The 23,420-nt window shown below is 45.6% G+C and overlaps 1 protein-coding gene across 3 annotated transcripts in view; it reads left to right on the forward strand.

The window, feature by feature from the left end:
• The first annotated feature begins 19,879 nt into the window (after positions 1-19,879).
• ERICH6B (glutamate rich 6B) overlaps positions 19,880-23,420 on the forward strand; it is a 353,852-nt gene continuing 350,311 nt past the window's right edge. The window contains exons 1-2 of one of the 3 annotated variants that reach the window (XM_029602895.1): positions 19,884-20,132; positions 20,277-20,687. In XM_029602895.1, the coding sequence (XP_029458755.1) occupies positions 20,321-20,687 (367 nt within the window). In that variant the 5' untranslated portion in view covers positions 19,884-20,132; positions 20,277-20,320. Of the gene's footprint in view, positions 20,688-23,420 lie in introns of all 3 variants that reach the window. The other 2 variants (XM_029602897.1, XM_029602896.1) reach the window with 2 other exon arrangements.

Below are 23,420 nucleotides of genomic sequence, written 5' to 3' on the forward strand. Positions count from 1 at the left end.
TGACTCAGCTAAAACGTGGGATAAGGTTTTGTGTTCAGATGAGACAAAAATAGAGCTTTTTGGCCAAAATTCAAAACACTATGTGTGGCAAAAACCTAACACTGCCCATTTCTCAGCAAACATCATCCCAACAGTAAAGTATGGGGGTGGCAGCATCATGTTGTGGGGATGCTTTTCCTAGGAGGGGACTGGGCTTCTTATTAAAAGTGAAGGACAGATGGTGCAACATACAAGGAGATACTGTAAGACAACCTGCTTCAATCTACTAAAAAACTAACATTTGGGAGGAAAGTTCACCTTTCAGTAGGACAATGACCCCAAACACAAGGCTAAAGCTACACAGGAGTGGTTGAACAACAAAAAATGTGAATGTTCCACAATGGCAAAGTCAAAATCCAGATCTCAGTCCTACCGAGAATCTGTGGCACTATTTCAAAATTGCAGTACACAAGTGTCATCCAACCAACCTGAGCAACCTGGAGCAAACCTGCCAGGAAAAATAGGCAAAAATCACTCTCAAATAGGATTGCCAACTGGCTCCAGATTTTCAGGACAGGTTGATCCAGTCCTAGTTTTACTCCCCTGCATGCAGGTACTTATAATCTTGCTTTTCTTAGGGAATGCAATAGGGAAATCAGAAGAAAAAGCATGCAGTGGGGTAAAACCAGGACTGGATCAACTTGTCCTGAAAATCTGGAACGAGCTGGCAACCCTACTCTCAAATAGTGTGCCAAGCTAGTAGAAACTTACCCAAACAGACTTAAAGCTGTTATTGCAGCAAAACATGGTTATACCAAATTCTAGTTTGAAGGGGTTTAATACTTATGAAAGCTGCATTTTTCAGGTTTTAATTTCATTTTACAAAAATTGTACAAAAATAATGAATTGTGACTTTGAAAATTTACTTTAAGAGTATATTGATTTGCAATAAACATACTGTCTGGAACAATCTACATGTCATTTGTAATGCATAAATCTGCTGACTTTTTACGGGGGTGGGTCAAATATTTTTGCAAGCTACTGTATATATACACACACCCGTCTATAAAATGATGGGTAAAAAAAGGCAGTAGAACAGTGTGTCTCACACACATACTCACAGTCTGTCATGGAGATATTCATGCTCTTGATCACAGTCATTCTGTCAGGCACATTCACATGCACTCAAGTCTCTGTCTCTCACAGTCACCTCACATTCCATCATACTCTCACACTCGCTGCTTCCTTCCATTTCATGTCACAAATCCTCTCTCTCACACAGTAACTCATACACATACCGTTTCTCTCTGCTTCACTCACCCTTTCCCTCTGGCTCACTCACGCAGATGTTGCTTGCCTTTAGTGCATGCTAGTTTGCTTCAGCACATAAGAACATGGGAATTGGTGGGGGGGGGGGGGGAGGGGGGTTGAGGAAAGTGCCTGTTGCAGTCCAACACATCATCATCCCCTCCCAAGTCCTATAAGAAAAACAAGGGAAACTTATTGGCCCCAATACAGCACCTTCTTTCCTATTCCCAACAATTATGAGGGCACAGCACCCTATGCCTTGTGCTGCCTTTAACCCTCCCCCCCAGCTTTTGTCCCCATTCTCTATCTAACACCAGTATCTATCCCCCAGCCCTCCTCCCCACACCTCTTCCCCTACCCTCTCAAAAGCAATCCCAGCACTTTCCCCCTTCTCTCCCTAAGTCCAACCCCAGCACTGTCCCTCTTGCCACCAGACTAAACCTCGGTATTATTCTCTCCCTTCTCCCACTCTTCCCAGGCTGAACCCCCAAACTCCTGTCAATCTCCCTTCTCCCCTCCAGACTAGACCACAACACTGTCTCTTTTCTCCCCTGCCAAGGCTGAACCACAGAGCTCGCCCCCAGCTCAGGTCGACATCACATAAGTAGGCTGAGGCATTGCCTGGCACCTTCTTCTAGCCTTAGTAAATTCTCCCCCACCCTTGGTTAGGTCACAGCTGCCACTGTTCCCTGCAGACTGGCACTGCACTTGTCCTGACCACTTACTGTTTGGCCCTGGGGAACGGAGGAAAGGCAGCGATTGCCAGGGCAAGTATTCCTCAAGTCAATCCGAGATCCCACCAGCTTAAGTTCTTAGTGCATGTGCATATCCTCCGCCAGCCAACCAATATCTGGTTGCCACTTGGCTGGCTGAGGACGCTATGATTCATGTAAGGTTCTACGCATGGCAGGCAGACGCACTAATTTACTTATTTATTTGCAGCAGGGGGCAGGATCAGTCAGAAGCCTGAAATCCAGACAAATTCTGGATATTTAGTCCCCCCCCCCCTAAATCTTCTGGACATGAAGTAGAAAATCGGTAATGTCCAGAAAAAATTCATACAGTTGGCAGCTGTAGTCGAAACCAGGACTGGATCAGCCTGTATAGATTGACCTGAATAAAATGGCTTTTTTTTTGTCGAATATTTTTAGCCTAACCTTCTTATTACTTTGTTGTAATATTTGACAAATAAGCGTCTACTGCATTTACTATTGTATGCCTGAAATCTTAATAAAAGAATTTTTTTAAAAATGAGAGAGCAGGGATCTGTTGTAGGTTTGTTTTGTAACTAGGGATGCCAATTGCTTGGTCATGAACCAGATAGTCTGGTTTGGCTTCTTTTTGTACGATTGGACACCGTCATCTCTGGTCAAGTCTGCCCCACTGCCTGGAAAGTGCTGCTGACTGGAGCCTGCGTGGCTCTGGTATCAATTTTCCCATGCCTCTTCTGTGACATTTCTCCAGGTGGACTGTGCAGCCCCGCAGCAGCAACACAGGAGAAAGGTGAGTTAAGTAGCTGCTTCTTCCAGCAGCATTTGTCGTGAACAGGCCACGGTAGGGGCAGGGAGAGAGCAGTGTTGGGGAGTGGTAATGCTTTTATTTTTCCCGATGTTGCACTGCAGTATCTGGCTTTCTGGGGTTTCCAATTTCATTTTTGTTTACATGTTAGTTCTAATTTGTGGTCACTTGTTCTGTATTTGGTGAGGGTCTGTCTATGTTATGTGTGTGTGACCAAGATGAGATGTTCTGCTAAAGTGAAGGTTCTGTTTAAAGAGCTATAACACTTTATTTATTTATTTAGACATTTTATATACCGTCATTCCATGTAAAGATCACAACGGTTTACAATAATTACATTCATAGGTATAAATTATCAACTAATGACAGGTTACACAGGAAGTATTCATAAGCAAGCGCTAATATCCATCAATTGAATTTATCAAATACATATTAATTAAATATAAAGGACATAAGACGTAAAGTACAGAAATAAAATAAAATAAATTTCACATATTATTCTGTGCATTGTATTGAGACTTTTATAATCTCTCGTTAATTTGTTTCTCATGCATCAAATAGTATCTCTTGCCCTTCTTGTTATTGTAGATCTCTACATTCTGATGTTTTAAGTTAGGTTGTATGCATTTTTGAATAGCCATGTTTTTAGTTCACATTTAAATCTCTTTCTATCCGGAATCAAACGTAACATTTCAGGTAAAGAATTCCAAAGTTTTGGGCCCGCTATGGAAAACACACAATCTCTTACATGTGTCAAATGTGTACTTCGTATTGTGGGAACAGTCAGTAATCCTATATTTTGTGATCTTAGTGTTCACTGTGTATGGTTGTAATGTCACACCTATCATACCGGTGTTACTAGAATGAATGATTTTGAATATTAGCATTACTACTTTATAACAGATTCGGGATTGTACTGGCAGCCAGTATAGTGAAATCAGTGAGGGTGTAATGTGATCATACTTCCTGGTTCCTAACAAGAACCTTGCTGAAGCATTTTGTAGTATTTGTAATGGGGTTTTTTTTTTAATTCTTTATTTCTCAATTTTTACAGAATACACAAAATAAAATTTTGTTTGAAACAGTTTCATGAGATACAAGAAAACATTATTATAAGAAAAATCATATAATCACATATTTATTTATTTATTTATTTGCGTTTTTTCTATACCGGCATTCATGGTTAGAAACCACATCATGCCGGTTTACATGCAACAAGGGGTGAGAACAAGGGGTGAGAACAACAAGGGGTGAGAACATATAACTATTAACATAGTCCTTCTCATTTTAATATCTCATTTGAAACTAAACAGGTAACTTGGGGGGGAGCGTATTTACTATACTTGAGAAGAACATAGGTCAATTACCAAAGTTAACACAAACATAGTTCCTACACAGATTACTCTCTTATTCTAAGTGGATGGAGACTGACTTTTACCAATCAGGAATTCTCTCAAAAGGTCTGGGTTAAAGAAAACATAAACATTATTAGAAATCTTTACTACACATCTACAGGGGTAGCGGAGATGAAAACTCGCTCCTAGTGCCAGGACTTCCGCTCTCATAGAAAGAAAAACTTTTCTACGCAGTTGAGTCGGCCGGGATAAATCAGGGAATACTCAGATCAGTTGACCTAAATACATTTCTTTTATATTTTTGAAGTAAGCTCTCATTATCGTACTAAAATCCTGTTCCGAATATAATGATATGAACAACACAGCTCTTTCTATTATTTCTACTTCTGTATTTTCTAAGTACTGGGTGAGGTTCGCAATATCAGGCCTATTCTCTTCTCTCAATGAAACATTACCAGTTCTTTGAATCAAAAAACTGATTTTCTTCACAGGAGGTATCTTTAAGGTCTCTTGAAGATATTTTTTAAAGGTCACAATCGGTAATTCACCCAATATTTTGGGAAAATTAAGAAGTCTGATGTTCAAATGTCTAAGGAAATTTTCCACGGCTTCTAAACGCCTTGATGAATTCAGGGAGTCTCGCACTAGACTCTCAGATATGTTCTGTAATTTTTTCATATCCTGGTTTAGTGCCTCAGTTGCTTGTGCCTGTTCTTGTTGTGCATGGCAACTATCTCCGGACACCAAATCCAATTTCCTCCCCAGATTTACAATTTGAGAGGTTTGTTCCTTGATTAATTTGGACATTCCTGCCATCATTCCCCAGAGGGAATCCAGAGAAACAGCCTCAGGCTTGACAAAATCCTCGACCTCCGTGCTGTTCAGTCCAAACTCCTCCGGTGCACCGCGTTCCTCCCATACCACAGAGGCCACACCTCCAACTGCCCCAGCCTCCGGGGGATCCCGCGGTTTCTGCCGGGTGTGGGTGAGACTTCCCGAAACTTCACCATTTCTTCCCGCGGACACAGTTCCGATGGAGTATTCTCCCTCCGTAAGTATCTGTGCAGGAGTGGTTACTTTCGGTGAGGAAGCGTAAAGAGGTTGCTTAGAATCCGGCGGGCTTAAGGTGACTTCCCCCGGTGAAATCGTATCTTCTCCCTGCGATCCGCCAATAGGGCTCACCACCGGTTGCTGCTGTGGGGCGGTTGTGTACTGAGTTATTAAGCGCTGTTCCACTGCCTGGCCAGGGTCCGCCGGGAACACCCTGATCTTGCCCTTGTGTTTATGCGGCATAACGATTCAAAATTAAGGAAATAATCTTAGTTTTAGTAGAAGGAAATAGCAAGTTGGGAGCTGCGCAGCACAAATCGTCTATGTCGCCATCTTGGAAACGCCCCAGTATTTGTAATGGTTTTATGAGGCATCAGGGAAGACCAAGAAATAAGGAGTTACAGTAGTCTAGGTCTGAGAAAATTAGAGTTTACAATACAGTTCTGAAGTATTTGAAAGTTAATAAAGGTTTTAACCGATATAATATATGCAACTTGGCGTAACCTGTATTAATTTATTGATGTGCTTTTTCATAAGGTTCTCATCTAGCTGGTTATCTAAATCGTGTACTTGATTTGAGGGAATAATTTGAAAATTACCCAGGTCTAGAGCCAGTGATTTAGCTATTGAAGAGTTTCTACTTAGCCAAATGATTTCAGTCTTTTTAGGGGTTAATGTTAGTTTAAGCTGCTATCGTTCATGCTGTATTGCTTTTGTATAGGTTGAAAGTGTTGATATTGTATTTCCTACTGATTGGAGAATGGAATTTAAAACTGTATGTCATCAGCACACAGGAAGAATGTAATTCCTAAATCCACCAGTAATTTGCATAGTGGGATCATATAGATGTTGAATAGTGTTGCCGAGAGTGCTGAGCCGTGAGAGTACCTGTATTGATATGGAAAGTATCAGATATGTGATTCCCCAATTTGACTTGGAATGTTCTATTAGATTAAAAGGAAGAGAACCATTTGAGGACTGCCTTCAATTCCAATGTTGTTCAGCTACTGGCACAACAGGGTATGGTCCACAGTGTCAAAAGCAGCTGTTAAGCCTATTAGCAAGAGAAGATAAGAAGTATCTGCATCAAACCCTCGTAAAACAGAGTCCATTAAAGAGAGGACTAATGTCTCAGTTGAACGAGGTTTCCTAAATCCAAACTGATTTGGGAAGAGAATATCTTGCTCTTCTAAATGGTGTACAAGTTGGGATAATACTGCTTTTTCAAGTATTTTAGATAGAAATGGCAAGTTGGATATTGGTCAATAGCTGTCCTAATCAATTCTTCCAGTTTTATTTTTAGGAATTGGCTTTATCACAGCTTGTTTTAACCCAAGTGGTACAATTCCTTCTGAGAGAGAATGATTAATTAACGTTGTGGTAACATAGTTTTAAGGAACTGGATGGAATTGCGTAGGTAAGTAGCAGGCTTAGGCCTGGATTTCTCAAAATGCGATAAGTATTGCATGCGATAGCAAAAGGGATGTGTTTTATGCTAATATACAGTTTATCACAATTTGTACTAATTACCTATGTGAAGAGCTAAGTTAGTGCAAATTGCCAGATCTGTTGTATTTCCTGCATTCAACCACTGAGAGAGAGAGAGAGAGAGAGAGAGAGAGAGAGAGAGAGACTAGCCAGAATGTCTTCTCCCTAGATAGCTATTTGTATCCCTATGGTAGGCCCAACTAATAACTCTAGGTGAGGTTTAGGTATTAGTGTAGGGGGTTAGGGGCCACTTTGACATTCAACATGAGATGTACGAACAGAACAGTGGTCTCTTGTGAAGATTTGTTGGTCTTCGGAGTTAGGAAACTCACCCAAAGATTAAATTTGGGCAATGTTCTCTCCACCTAGCTTGATGTTACCCAGGTAGAGAGTCCATCAAGCTAGGTTGGAGAGCAGTGGAAGCAAGCAGAAAGTAGGTACCTGTGTGAGAAGGAGAGATTTAAAAGCAGAATAATTTAGCTTGTCTGATGTGTTCCAGCTGGGGGAGGGGTTAGCAGCCTCGTGGGGGAGGGGAGAAGCGGGCCTGATCGGAGGGCTGAACGCAGGGGAACTCAATCCAACTGAGCCCTGGCTTGGAGAGCAATGGAAGCAAGCAGAAAGTAGGTACCTACAAACAACCAGGCTGGTATTTACAGATATCTTCTTCTTTGGAATCAACAGTGCTGTACACCTCCAGCACGACTTCCAAATGGGCCAATCGCAACACTGGTAGCTAGAGATGTCTTCTTCCTCAGAATCAACAGTGCTGTATACCTCCAGCACGACTTCTGAGTGGACGAAACACAAAGCTGTAGATAGAGATATCTTCTTTAGAACTGATGGTAGCAGCAGCAAACAACCAGGCTGGTATTTACAGATATCTTCTTCTTTGGAATCAACAGTGCTGTACACCTCCAGCATGACTTCCGAATGGACCAAACCCAAAAGCTGGTAGGTAGAGATATCTTCTTTGGAACTGATGGTAGCAGCAGCAGACAACCAGGCTGGTATTTAGAGATATCTTCTTCCTCGGAATCAACAGTGCTGTAATCCTTCAGCACGACTTCCAAGTGGGTAGATCGTAGTGGATATCTCAATTTTGTAGTCCAGGAAGACATTAAGATGTAGAGCACTCTCTAGCTAAGAAGCGCATAGCAACTGCTATGAAAAACAGCAGGTAATGTTGATAAGATCCTCAAAAGAAGTGGTGGCGCAAAGAATCGTCCAAGGCCCACTTCAAATTGTAACACAATAGTGGATCTTCAAATTTGTTGAATGGACTCCTCAGGTATTCCACAAAACATCTGAGATTAGAGTTGCCTCCTGCTCCGGAGTCCTTCAGGGCAGAGGTTTGAACCGTCACTGGTTCAGGAATCACAGAGACTGGACGAGAGAGTGGAGGAGATATTGCTGTATAGCCCAAGAATAGTCCTCCCGCGGGACTCAGGCTTGTCCGTTTCCCCAGACGAATAGGGCAAGCAGAAACATTATGGCCTGACTGACCACAGTACATGCACAGGCCGTTCTTCCTCCTGTATCTTCTCTCTTTAGAGGTCAAGTGACCGTGACCAGGTTCCTTCGGTTCCTTCTTCTCCAAAGCAGGAGGTGCTGTACCCCCCCTTGTGGTGCATGAGCACTGGTTGGCTTCAACCCAGGTAACACATTAGGCCGGAGTTCCTTCACCTTGTCTCGGAGCCGCCACTCAATCCGAGTAGCTAAGGCTATTAGTTCTTCCAGCGAGTTAGGTGTCTGACGAGCAGCTAGCTCGTCCTTTACGGTAAAAATGATTTTTATTGATTTTCAAAATAACAGTAACACAATCGCCGTGGAGGGCAGGACACTTGGCCCTCCCCAGGCTTATCTTTCAGCAGAGGTAATAGTCAAATAGAGTTATCCCCTCCCTTCCCACCCACCCCCCTCCCTGCCCCTTTCAGGAACCTCAGCATGGTATTGATATCAGGTATCCGGTGTCTTACAAACACTTTTAAATGTCAGACATGTACTCTTTAATCATTGAGAACAAGACTGCGAGCCCTCGGTGTAAGAGATTGGACATAAGGCTGCCACACCTTGAGAAATTGCTGTCTATGTCGTGAAGAGTGCCGCGCTGCCAGTCCCTCCATAGTCATCATGATGTGCCAACTGTTTCTCCAGGCCCAGTAAGATGGTGCTTCAGGGTCCCGCCACACCGACAGGATCATTTTTTTCCCCACCAGACAGGCCTTTCAAAAAAGCATACGGGAGCCAGGATCACGAATCCTAATCGGGGATATACAGCCAAATAGCATCCACAAGGGAGTGACTGGAAAGGCACTATCCAACAGGTCAGCCATGTAATCAGCCACCTTACGCCAAAAGCGTTGTATTGGGGCACACGTCCAAAATACGTGTGAGAGGGTCCCCACAGCACGGCCACATTTAATACATTCTGCTGAGGCCGCTATGCTTGCCTGAAATGCTGCCTGCGGTGATATGTAAGCCCTGCTAAGAAATTTGTACTGGAGTTCTCGAAAGTTCATGTTGCTCGAGATCCTGGCTATCCACCTAAAGCTTGTTCGTAAAATGGCCTGAGTTACCACAAAGTCTTCATCTCTGTTCCATCTCATTTCTAAGATAGCACATATATATCGACATCTATCTTACAATACAGTTGTTTATAATACATTGATAATGATGGGCTTTTGCCGCCTCAAACCGAAACACCCGATCTAGAGCAAGGAATGCCAGAGGGCTTTTAGCAGCCTCCAAGATCGCCTTTATGTAATGTCTTATCTGTAAGTAAGGGTAGGTATGTGTAATCCCAAACCCGTAAGTAGTCATAAACTCTGAAAAAGAAAAGGGCTTCCTCTCTTTCGTCAACAAGTGCCCCAAATGAGTGATACCTCTGGTCTCCCAAGTCTTAAAGTAAATGGATTGCGAGCCTTGACTAAACTCCAGATTCCCTCGGAGCGGAAAAAAGTATGCACATTCTGTCTGTATCTGTAGGTGTTTCGTCAGACGTTTCCATGTCTGTCGTAATGGTCGCACCAGCATGGTATGTAATAGGAAAGGGGGGAGACGGGCGAAATTAGCTTGTACGGCATAGTTCGGTGCCACCGGAGCCATTATCACCCTATCCGCGCCTAAAGAAGTGTATACCTGCCTGTCTGTCAACCAATCCCTTAAATCCTTAAATTGCACGCTAAATTATACTTAACCATGTCTGGTACCCCTAATCCTCCTCTGCCCCACCCAATTTTCAACCAAGAAAATGGTATTCGAGATTTCCCTCCCCTCCATAGGAAGCGCCATAGCGCACCCTCTAGTTTTGCTATATCTGCCCGCTTCACTAGGATCGGTATATTTTGGAGCAAATAGAGCCATTTCGGCAACACATTCATTTTAAATAAATTGACGCGGCCACTTAAAGAAAGGGGTAGATTCTTCCATGAGTCTAACTTATCTATGGTCTGCTGCAGTTGTCAGGGAATATTAGCCTGGTATATATTTTCTGGATTAGATGGGAGACGCACCCCTAAATAGCAGAGATGGTCCTTTGCCCACTGCAAAGGGAATGTCTCCGGCCACGTTGTCTGTAGCGTGAGAGGGTAAGCCAAGGTGATGGACTTGGATTCATTCAACTTAAACCCTGAAAAGACACCAAAATCCCAAATTAATCGCAAGATCCGGGGGAACGATGTCTGAGGGTCTATAAGAAAGACCAACAGGTCATCTGCAAATGCCACACTTTAAAAAATATGCGCACTGAATCGGACTCCACGGATTTCACGTGTGCATTGTATGGCAAGTAATAAGGGCTCTAACTGTAATATAAACAAGAGTGGTGATAGTGGGCAACCTTGCCTTGTCCCCCGGGCCACCTCAATTGGTTCGGACAGTGCACCATTTGCAAGTATAATGGCCCTGGGATCTTTGTATAATAGCAGCAAAGCTTGTACAAAAAACCCTTCGAATCCCATCCTCTGCAAGATGGCAAATAGGTACTTCCATTCCACCCTATCAAACGCCTTCTCGGCGTCGAAACTGATAACTAAATGCGATAAATCGAGCTGGCGGCACATTGTCATGGCAGTTAACACTTTTCGGATATTAGTCAGTGCATAGCGCTGGCAAATGAAGCCCACTTGATGATCCCCTACTAATGAGGGTATGATGGAAGCCAATCTATCTGCCAATATTTTGGCCAACAATTTAACATCTGAATTTAACAGTGATATGGGTCTATAGGACTCAGGTGAAAGGGGATCTTTCCCCGGCTTGTGAATTAGTGTAATCAAGGCCAGGTTCTCATGGATAGGAAAGGAGCCCCGAGTTATTAAGTCCGTGTAACCGGCTGCTAACTGGTCGGCTACCTGGTTGATAAGCACTTTAAAAAACTCCGCTGTGTAACCATCTGGGCCTAGTGTCTTGAAGGGCTTTGCCTGCCTAATGGCCCTCCGAACCTCCTGCTCTGTGATGGGCTGATTAAGGCTCTCCTTCTGGGCGCCGCTTAGGCTCGGAAGAGACAAGGAGGAGCAAAGTCTTTCACATATGTCCGTATTTCCACCTTCTGAGGTGTATAGTTTAGAGTAGTACTCTCGAAATCTATTTAAGATAGTTGGAGTGTCTTGCACCACTGTGTTATTCGTTGAACGCAATGCCGGTATATATCGCCATGACCGGGTTGATTTTATCAGATTGGCCATCATCCGCCCCGTTTTATTTGTATATTGGTAAAGGCGGAATTGGTAATAAAGGAGACTTTTTTTGCCTCTCTGATGTAGGAGAGTGTTTAAAGCCCCTTGTAGTGAGCGATATTGATCCCTATTCTGAGTGGTCACTGCATTGGCCAACTTGTCCCTAGCCTTTCGTAGTTGGATATTCAGCTTCAGAATCCTGCTGTTTAGGACTTTCCTTCTGTGGGATACATAAGAAATTATCTCTCCCCGTAAAACCGCTTTAGTGGTATACTAATACAGTGCAGGCTGAGTAGAGTGATTTTTATTATTGGCAGCATATTCTGCCCATTTTTGCCGAATATACTCCCTAAATTGTGTGTCAGTGGCCAAAAAATAAGGATACTGCCACAATTTAGGTCCCGGTTGGTAGCCCGTAAACTGAAAGTCCACCCAGATCGGGGTGTGGTCTGAGATTACTACATTTTCTATACCCGAATCCGTGATAGAAGAGAATGCGTGGCTGCTCACTAAAAAGTAGTCTAAGCGAGATGTAGAGGCATGCGCACGTGAGACGTGTGTGAAGTCGTGCTCTGTGGGATGTAGTACCCTCCATGCATCTAGCAAGTGCAAGGAATCCTCCAACAGTCGAGGGCCTCTTCCCATATTTTGGTCTCTGTGGCGTGGTGGGTTGGCATCTAGCGCTCTATCCTGAACAGTATTAAAGTCTCCACCAACAATGAGTGTATCTGTGAGGTATGGGATCAGTTTTGTGTACAATCCTCTAAAATAGTCCGGACAATAATTATTTGGTGCATACACATTACAAAATACAATACTTTGACCATAGAGTTCAGTCACCAAGATAATGTATCTACCTTGGGGATCAGCAATTTCTCTGTTAATTTTAAGCGGTAAGCTTTTATGTATCAGTATGGCTACACCCGCTGATTTCGAGGTCGCTGATGCATAGCAAACTTCACCCACCCAATCTCGTTTTAATTTAGAATGTTCAACGTCAGTCAAATGTGTTTCTTGCAAGCCAGCCACTTGTGCCCTTTGTTTCTTCAACAAGGAAAGAACTTTGGAGCGCTTTATTGGGGAATGGATCCCACATACGTTCCAGGAAGCTACGCGTGTGACATTACTCATCTTCCAACCCCACATCGAGCGGGTAACTGCTCAGATTTATAGAAATCTCCATGAGAGCTTTCCCAGCTAAAGCTCTCATCTCGCATAGCATCCACAAAAACCAAGTTACAAGTCTTCTTAAGGAAGTACCACCACTACACTGATCTTCAAAGTTACGCCAAGATTTCCCCTCCCCCTTTTTACTCTCCTCCCCTTGTCTTCCCTTCCCCCCTCCCTTCCCATGCCCCCTCTCCCACCCCGTCCCCCACCCTCTCTCCTCCAAGGTACATTCATCTCCATGTCACCCTACTATTCCTCTTTTCCCTTCTTTTGTTCCCACCCCCCTCCACTCACGTTCTCAGTTACTCAGTGCTTCCACAAGGGAAGTATAAGGCTCACATAAAGATGTGCCCGTTACTCCTCCCTCCCTATCTTTCGAGTAGTAAAAAAAACATTCCATCCCCTACCAATATTAGTAGTCTAATTTCCCCCCCTCTACTACTTAAGATCTTCCAAAAATATTAAAGCATGAACATAATGCTGTAAGAAAACATCCTATGTGCAACAGAACTCAACATATTGCTGTACTCAGCTCCCCCAGAAATATCAGGATCTCAAATAAACACGATACATTCATAACCATGACATTGTTCTGTCCACAGAGCCGATAAATAACGGTTGGAACTCTGGCACGACCGTCTCCTTCTCGTCCAACCTAAGGCTGTAGTATCCTCTTCTCTATGGCGTGTATTCCTGGGCTGCGTTACGGAACGTTCCCTCACGGGAAAGGTGTGTGCTTAAGTCCCAGTTCAACGCGAACCAGAGCTGTCAAACAAATGAGATGAAGAAGGATGAAGCACAAAAAAAAAAACCTCCTGTGCACTCGAAACCAGGACAAGAAGACTGCTTGCTGCAGTCAAATTGCTAGCTGCAATAATTCCCTTCTGCATCAGATTCTGGTTAATCTGGCCCAGTTCCCAATAAAGCCCTCTTATTTATCCAGCTTGTCGATATAGTCTTTGGCACGCTCTGCCGAGTCAAAGATGTGGTGCTGCCCCGCATGCCATATCTTCAAGCGAGCCGGATACAAAAGGGCGAATTTTATACCGTGATTGTGAAGAGAGGAGCAAAGGCCTGAAAAGCCCCGTCTGGCTTCAGAAACGGTCGCAGAGAAATCTTGAAATATCCGGATTGGAAGTGAGTTATATGCCAGGGCCGTCTTTGCTCGCGATGCCCGCCAAATCTCCGCTTTGTGTGCTGAATTTAATTTCTTAGCAATAACGAGCCTGGGCCTGCCCGAAGCCGCGTTCTGTGCACCGAGACGATGGGCCCTCTCTACCACTAGTTTTCCTTCCATGTGCGGCAAATTTAACTCGCTTGGGAGCCAAGACTCCAAAATCGCACATAGTGAGCGCTCCTCTATGGTCTCGAGGAACCCGAGAAATCGGAGGTTGTCCCTTCTCGCTCGATTTTCCAAATCGTCCACTTTAGATTGTAGTTTGCGTAACGATTTTGAGTAGTCCGCCATCTTAGATGCAGTCACGGCCCCTGTATCTTCCAGGTCGAGATCCGCGATTCCACGGCGCTTAGACCCGGCAGCAATAGAGTCCCTTACCTCCCCCAGCTGTTCTGTTATGGCTATCCATTTCTCATCTAACGCCTCTCGTATCGCCTCTTTGATGTCGGCTAGGGTTAGCGGTAGCTTGGGGGAGGGGTACTCACCCTCTGATGCAGTCGCCATCTTTAGGCCTGGCTTCCCTGCTTTTTCTTTATCTCTCCTGCTGGTTTTTGTACTCATCGAGAGCTGCTTTGCGCTTCGGACAGCAACAGGGGACATAAGCCCTGGTTCCCTGCAATGTCTGTGCCAAAAGTCAGCTTGTCACGTGGTAGGATGGCTCGCGATTAGGGAGGGAGGTCCAGAGCTGGGGAGAAACACGTCCTCCCAGCTACTACATCACGTGACCCAGCTTGTCCTTTACGTCGGTGACCAGGCCTCTGCAAAAGAGTATCTTCAGACATCTGGGGTCCCAGCGAAGTTCCGCTGCAAGAGTTTTAAATTCAATGGCAAATTCCACCAGAGATCTGTTGCCTTGCTTCAGGTCCAACAAAGCAAACCCAGCAACAGACATACGAGCAGGGTCATCAAAAACGGATTTAAACAAGTCCATAAATCCTTCTATGTCCTGCAAGATAGGGTCTTTTCGTTCCCACAACGTAGATGCCCAAGATAAGACAGAATGTCCAAGTAAGACAGAATGTAGCTGGTCTTAGAGAGGCCTGTGGGAAATAGTGAAGGTTGTAAGATGAAATGTAAGCTGCACTGGTTCAAGAAGCCCCGAGTCTTCTGGAGTTCTCCGGAGAATCGAATAGGCGCCGCCAGTGGAATAGCTGACTTTAAAGTTACCTCTGGTAACTGGCCTTCTTGTGTAGTAGCTGTGCCTTGTGCCTTCTGCGTATGAAGCTGGTGTAAAGCTGCAGTAAGTTTCTCCAAGGTTTCTTGCTGTTCTGAGATGCGTTGAGCCAGGCCCGGAATAGCCTGCAAGGCAGAAAGGTGAGCCAGGTCCATGGGCTACAGACATCAAATACCTTTAGCTGAATCCCAGGAGTACTGCTTCTCCAAATACTTTCTTGAAAACTGAATTCACTGAAGTTAGTTCCTCCAATTCTTCTCCAATACTTTTAGCCAGATTCACTGGAGTCAGTTCCTCCAATTCTTCTCCAATACTATTAGTCGGATTCACTGGAGTTAGCAATCTGTTAGCGCTCATCCCGCCAAGGAGGGCGGAGTTAGTAATCTATTATTGATCAGCTCCACCAGAGGGGAGGAGCTGGCAATCTGATGTAGATCACCCCGCCAGGGAGTGGAGTTAGCAGTCTGATATGGATCTGCTTCCCCAGAGGGGAGTAGTCAGCAGAGTCATGTACTCCATAGATGGAGTTAATGATCTGTTGTGGGTTGGCTCCCACAGAGTGGCAGTCTGTATGATACCACTCTAGTAGTGTAAGGAATAAACACTGAATGTAAACTGGTGAATCCTTGGGCCGATGGCAGATGACAGTGCCCCCAGGAGGATATCCTAAGAGGGACCACCGACTAGGCTGGAGTATGGAGATAAACACAGATAGTTCTTTATTAGACAGGAAGTAGAACCACCAGAGGTGGCAGTAGTGAGTTGATGTGCCCGGCAGGGCTGAAGTCCCTCAGATACTGGAACTGTGATCTCTGAGTTGCTGAGCTGTAGAGAGAGGCTATAGATAGTGAGTAGACAGGGTATGCTGGATACATAACTAGTAGTAGATGATACGCTCAGAATTGTAGATATCTTGTAATGGCTTCAGTGCAACAGAGAGTCTTCAGTATACTCAGGAACAGGAGCCGTAGGTAAGTACTGGTTCCTATATGCAGTCTGGAATAAGAAAGATTTCCCTTTGCTAACTCAATTCATAGTAGCAAACAAAGACCTTTTAAGTTGGAAGTGGATGACGTCACTACGGGGGGACACCCCAGAGGTTCGCGCTCTTGCTGGTACAAACTCTGGAGCATGCGCGCGCCCTTACGTCATCAGGAACATGGCGGATCCGCAGCGTCAGGCCAGCACGGGGATTCTGGGGAGAAGTGGCGAGGAGAAGACGTGGCTGCATCTGTCCGTCAGAGCCGAAGGGAGTTGCCACAAAGGTAGAGAGGGTGGAGCGAGGGCGAGAACAGGCACGAACGCAACAATGCCCCAGCGGTCTTCCAGCATATGATGAATGAGATATTCCGTGATCTCCTCTACTCTAAAGTCCTCATCTATCTAGATGACATACTCATTTTTTCAAAGAACCTGTCGACACATCATCAAGACATCTGCCTGGTGCTCCAACGTTTGCGCGACAACCATCTGTACATCAAATTGGACAAGTGTTTATTTGAAAGGGAGAGTTTACCCTTCCTTGGCTATATAGTTTCCAGCCACAGTTTTGCTATGGATCCTAGCAAGCTCCAATGCATCCATAATTGGCCCCAAACTTCTGGGTTGTGTGCCTTTCAACGCTTCTTAGGATTCAGCAATTACTATTGCCATTTCATAGCCAACTATTCTGTCATTGCGGCTCCCCTTTCTGCACTCACTCGGAAGGGGGCGGACCTGAGGAACTGGAATCCTGAAGCAGTTGCTGCATTTCGGGCCTTGAAGGAAGGCTTTCTTTGGAAACCTTGCCTGCAACACCCGGACCCTAGCCTTCCATTCGTTGTGGAGGTAGGGCAAACTACATCCCTGTTTATTTTTCTCACACAAGTTTACTACCACAGAAAGCCATTACAATATCAGAGACTGCAAACTACTCGCCATTAAACTGGCATTAGAGGAGTGGCGTCCTTGGCTGTAGGGGGCGCAGCATTGGTTTACCATATTCACCGACCATAAGAACCTAGATCACCTCAAGCCGGCCCAGCAGTTGAATGCCAGACAAGCTCACTGGTCGCTTTTCTTCTCGTGCTTTGATTTCGACCTCTGATACCCCCCGGGTAAGCCAACACATTCTCCTGCTCGTTTGAGCTGAAGATGTCCCTGAACAGCCCCAACACATCCTTGACCTGGCACGTATCCATGTGCTCGCATCGGTGACTGTTCCAGTCAGGAAAACGGTGGTTCTCTGCAGATCCCTCGAGAGAGTGTTAAGATGGGCTCACGATTGCCGGGCACCTGGGCGTGCTCGAACACTCAGTCTTCTCCAGCGGGATTATTAGTGACCCAATATCTCCCAGGACATCCGGGCCTATATGGATTCCTGCCCCATGTGTGCTCAACAGAATGTGCAGTGGGAAGACCCTGGGGGTTACTGCAGCCACTACTGGCCCCCTAGGAACCCTGGACTCACCTGTCCACGGATTTCATGGTGGACCTCCCTAGGTCCAATGGGAATACCATGATCTGGGTAGTCTTGGACCGGTTTTCCAACATGGCTCATTTTGTTCCACTTCCTAGTTTGCCCTCCGAGGGCTCCAGAGTTGGCTCGCCTCTTCTTCATCCACATCTTTCGGCTGCACAGACTTCCCAAGTTCATTGCACCCGATTGGGGACCTCAGTACTGGGGCGCACTCTGTAAGAAATTCGGGGTGACCTTAGGCCTGACTACAGCATACCATCCACAGGCCAATGGCCAAGCCGAACAAACAAACCGCTCTCTCGAGACCTTTCTTCAAGCCTACTCCAATGCCCAATAAGACAACTGGTCCCAACTCCTTCCATGGGCACAATTTTCCAATAATTCCCACGTCTGCAAGTCTACGGGAGCATCTCCATTCTCCTTTGTCTACGGTAGGCAACCACAACCACCTCTGCCGATGTGTCTCCGGCTGGTCAGACCATGGTGGAGACCTTACGTGCTGTTTGGACCCGCACATCCAAGATGCTCCAAGAAACTGCTGATGCCCACCGTAGGCCCACTCCTGAGTTCCAACCTGTTAACAAGGTGTGGCTTAGAATGTGTCACATACGCTTAAAGTTCCCTTCACAATGCTTGGCTCCCAGGTTTATTGGACCATTCTCAATCATCAGACGGGTTGGACCTGTGACCTACCAGCTTCGCCTTTCCCCCTCACTGGGAATTCATAACACCTTTCATGTCTTCCTCAAGACTCTGATTCTTTCTTGGCCTATCCGCAAGATTCCAAAACCTCCTCCTCTCGTCTCCGAAATGGATTCTACCTACCAGGTGTGAGAGGTTATTGATGTCCGTAAAAGGGGTCGTAGACGGGAGTACCTCCTTTCCTGGGAGGAATACGGCCCAGAAGAGAATTCCAGGGAGCCAGCCGCCAACATCCTTGATAAGGTCTTACTTAAGCAGTTCCACGCTAGACACCCCAGGAAGCCCAGACCTCTAGCAGGGGGCTGTAAGGGGAGGGGTACTGTTGCGATTCCCGGCCGCGGAGGCCACAGGCCGGGACCACTTACCCTTCAACGCCGGGCTCCGACCCCGGCCCCGCTCTCTGGTGGCAGCCGCCTTTGCGGTCATGCTGCCGCTCCTCCCAGGTCTCTTGGCACGGCAGGGGATTCCCCCTGCTGGCCCGTGCTGCCCTTCTTCCTCCTGCGGCCACAGCTGCGTGGGGTGCACTGCCGCTGCTGTCCTTCTCGAGCATCTACCCCTAGGCGCACGTGCCACCGGCCAAGATTTAAAGGGGCCGTGGTGAGAAAAGCTCCCGCAGCCCCTAGTGATGACATCATACGCTCTGGTGTATTTAAGGCAAGCTCTGGCAGTCAGAGCTTGCCTTGGCAACAGGTCTCCTTGCTGACTCCTGGCAGTGTTCCTGTGTTACTATTCCTGCTCCGAGTTTCCATTATCTGTACCAGTTCCAGTTCCTGCCCCAGTGTTCCAGTTCCAGCTCCTGTTCCTTGCCCCTCGGACGGACTTCGGCTCTTGACCCGGATTCTTTCCAGACTACGTGATCAGCTGCCTGCCTCTGACCCCTGGACCGAACCCGACTAAGAGACTGCCACCTGCCTCTGACCTCCGGACCGGACCGGTTGCTGTCTTTCACCTCCTGCCTTGAACCTCCGGCACCTGCCAGCCGTCTTCCTCACCTGGCCGTACCCCGTGGGATTATCCATGCAGAGGCCCACCTAAGACCAACCAGCCCCGGCATCAAAGGGCTCTGCTTTTCATTTGGCCTTGCCTCCCGATGGTGGGAACCTGTTGGGGTCTCCCCCACAGGTAGCGCCAACTCCACCTTGGGCCAAGAGTCCATGCCCGCAAGACCGATATCCTTTGCCAACCACTCTCTTTCTCTTCCTGCTGACCAGAATCCCCTTCTCTCTCTCATGTCTGTCAAGTATCAGTCTCCCAAACCACACCCCCATTCTCACCAAACACTGGTGAACCCTTTTCTCTCACCTCTCCCAGTATCTCCAGCTGTGGCCTTACTCCACAACCAGCAACTCCCTCTATCACCTCCACCCCTACCCAGCCCCATAATTCCACTTCTCTTTCACCCCTGACCAGTATTCTCCTCCCATCATTTCTCACCCAACACCAACTCATGAACAGCTCATAAGCAGCGGAATGGGGCAGGCCACCAGGGCCATAGTCCAATCAACATTTTGACCCACACAGAATCAGCAAATAGGGAGCTCGAGAGGAGGGGGCGAAGGTTGGTTTGGTTTGGTTTGGTCCCCCCCCAAAAAAAAAAGTGTTCCACTGCTTTGGTACATCTCGTCACCTCCCCGCATAACTACTACCGGTATCTCCCCCTCTATCATCTCCCTAATCTGGGACCACCACCAGTATCCTCTTTCTCACCACTCCCACTGGCTACCACCCACACACCTCTCATAAACAATTCCTCCGCCCCCCCCCCCCCCCCCCCCCCCCCTTGTCTCTCAGCGGTGGCGGCATGAACCCTCTCTTCTTCTTCACCGCGTGCTCGGATACTCAGCGCTTCCTCGCCTGCGACGGCCGTCTCCTTCCCTAGCCGGGGCGGACGGCGCTAGCTCCTCTGCGCCTGCGTCACTGTACCTGCTGTAAATGGGATCTGATTCGGTCGTCACAGTGGTGCCCTGAGCCGGCCCTGGGGATTTGGTGGGGGTGGAGGGAGTGAAGAGGATCATGGGCAGACGTTGCCGCAGTGCCGAAGGAACTCTCTACCCCGGAGCCAGGCAGCGCATTGATGGTGCACGCAGCCTTTTCTTTTTCAAGTTGGTGCTCCACCACATGCACCGCCGCGCAATACTGGCGCTGCGCCACTTCGGCGGGCCCGCGCATCCAGGTGCACTACGCGATTAACGGCGCTTCTCTCTCTTTTTCTTGTTATCAGGAGGATGAGCCGATGATCGGCTCCTGATCGCAGTCCTTTGCACAATGCATTCGGACCGCGAAGACGGCAATGAGAGCGAGCGCCCGCTAGAGCCTTCCTCTTCCCAGGACCACGTTCCGTCGCCTGCCGGGTCTCGAACATCATCACTCCTGACCGAAGAAAACGTGAAGAAACTTGAGCAGGAGTATGAGGAGGCCGCAGGCTCCGTTCCCCAGTGCTCGGTGCAGGACTATATTCAGCAGATCTATTTCTCCAAGCTGGAAGAATTCCAGAGTAGTGACATAAGAACACAGACCGTTCCAGAGAAAACAGGTCCTGATCCTTCAGCTGTCCTCACGCATCAATATGAAAAGGAGAGAAGAGATTCCTGGAAAACAGGCTTAGCCTCTATACCAGAAACAGCAGGAACAGGTGCCATCTTAACAATGCTATTAATGCATGATTAAACGGTTCTCTTTTAAGATGTTCTATTAGCAGTATGCCGCAAGATCAAGGTTTGGTATGAATTGTTTGCGTTTAGCATATATATTTTTAGAATGCAAACACCTATTAAGCTGTACACTATAAGAAATGTGATGATCGCGGTTAAATATTCTGCCCTAACAAAATTCACTCCAGTTACCACAAGTATCTGCCAATTATCTGAAACCCTGTAAGAACACTTAGCTCTTTAAAATCTTTAGGGGGTAAATTTCAATTGTAACCACATAGATGTCAAGTCCACTGGTACGGTGGCAGGTGGAGGCTAATTATACATTTCACATAGTCCAGCAGTTTCCTTTTGCTGTTTAGAGCTTCCAACTTAGTTGCAACTGGCCTCTGTTCAGCTACAGTGCCATGAAGTTTCATTCACAACTCTGTAAGTTTTCCTGAATATTTTTATATCCCTTCCCAACTCTTCTATCTCTGTGATAGTTTTCTGCCAGGGAACACAAATTGTGGCCCCCCCCCAATCTCAGCTATCGTGGATACTGACTCTAGCCACAAGGTATCACGGTTGTGCAATAAGTGAGATTGCCTCCTGAGCATGCTCAACCTGCACCTGAGGTAGAGGATCTGAGCCAGGAATCAAATACATCTCCTGCATGGCAGCACCCAGCACTGCTACAGAGCCACTGGGTCAACCGCTATGGCATCTCTTCCAGGGTTCTCTAGATATAAAAACTTTAGCAGATATTTTGGGTTTTGGGTTTACACATAAATCTATTCAATCTCCCACAATAATCAGATACTATAACATTAGAAATACATTTTAGATATTTTAGTTTGTAAGTTTCCTAGGTTAAAAGCCTTATTTTAAAATTACTAACAGAGCAGGTAGTACCCAATGTTGCATGAAGATAGCAGACTTCTAGTTGTATTTCTGTATTCTAGCTTAGACCATATATAAAGATAGGTCTATGCAGGATATGCATTTCATTTGCCATTAACCTCTGGCAGAAAGTGAGTTTTCAGAATATGTAGATCTCTAGAAAACTTCATCAATGATTAGGTGTCATAATTTCCTCAGCAGCAGGGTGCAAGGTGACAAGGAAAGAGATCCAAAGATTCTGCTTCAGAAGATCTCATATCTCTCCCCATCCCTGTATTCCCCCATTGTCTTACATGACTTAAAACAATCAGGCAAGAGTATACAAACTATGAATTTCTCTCATGAAAGACAGTTTTTATATTTTAAGCCTGCTTGGATACAGATCAGCAGCAATTTCCAAATAAAGTTTAACCTAGTCATTTCCCCCCACCTCCTCCCCAAAGTCAGAATTGTTCGGGATGGGGAGTGGAAGTAGAACCCAAAATAAATCAATAACCTTTCCAATGAACTTGTACCTTATTTCCTGTGAAGGCCTTTGTTGGGAAAATAAGAAAAATAAACACCTGGTCTTTTTTCCATTATTTATCAGTTTGGAGGCAGGGAGAGACTGAGATTCAAAGCCAGGTCCAAGTGGAATTAAATTAGGACATCATATATGTCCCAGTGTTCCCTATGGCTTCCAAACCATGTTTTTACACTTCAGAAATTGATACTTGTTATGCTAAGCAGAAAATGAAATAATTGTCAGATGGCTTACATTATTATCCAAAGAAGTAAAAAAAATTATCTCACACTCTGTTACTACTCTCTGTGCTCCCAAAATCAAAACATTGATCTTATTCTCTTTTATTAGGCATATTTCTCAGCTTTATTCCAAGAGCACCTATTGTCGATGTTCAATTCCTCTGTACATCCATCCATACGAATCTAAGAATGCCAGAACAAATGAACCAATTTAGATAAAATTTGGCATGCTGGATCTGCACTAAAAGTGGACAGGCAGTTGAGATGTTGGGGTATACTGGCCCATTTGGGAGGAAACTGAGAAAGGGGAAACACGCCATTGTGTCACAAGGTGCACTTCCAATTTGTTTATATTTTCTCCACTATTTCAAACCCTAAGAAGTTCTGTTCCTTTATAAGGCTCCTCATGTGGTCACGAAAACTTAGCACTGAGCTCCCCTTCAACACAAGCAGTGTTTGAGATGAAATCTCTTCCCCTTCAGTTTCCCAGTGTAGACTAGATCTGAGTCACTTCTCCTGCTACTTTTCTCTGTATGGTACCAAATCAGAATCAGCAGGGAAAGTGCTGAAACCATGGTAGTGTTGCATCTTTTTCAGCAGCTGAGAACTTCACTACCATTGGCTCCATGAAATTTCCAGCCCTGGCCAGATTAGAGAAGTAGGAAACTTGAGGTCTGATTTACTAAACTTTTTTTTCCTGATAGGTATAGTATGGGGGAAAGGCCTTAATAAATCAGGCGCTTGATGTCTTGTTCTTCTGCATCAGCCGGAGCATGTCTTTTTATTTTATGCAGAAATTACAGATGAACATGATAAAACCCCCAACATGTTTCACCATGAAAAATGTATTATCAGAGGGGCTCTCGGGACAGATAGTCATATTTGAAGGGAATTTTCTTCCCTAAAATAAATCCATCTTCACCACTAATTAGTTTTCAGTAGTGCATATGACATGCAGAAGTCCCAAATCCACAATGGATTGATTATTTATTATTATGGCAATAGTTTAACAAGTAATTAGAGAGAAGATTTTAATCAAATATATTATTTAGTCAAAGTCTGTGTTCAAATTTTAAAAATGCCTTTAG

The sequence above is a fragment of the Rhinatrema bivittatum genome, chromosome 5 (genome assembly GCF_901001135.1).
Source record: "Rhinatrema bivittatum chromosome 5, aRhiBiv1.1, whole genome shotgun sequence".
In the NCBI taxonomy this organism is placed as follows: Eukaryota; Metazoa; Chordata; class Amphibia; order Gymnophiona; family Rhinatrematidae; genus Rhinatrema; species Rhinatrema bivittatum.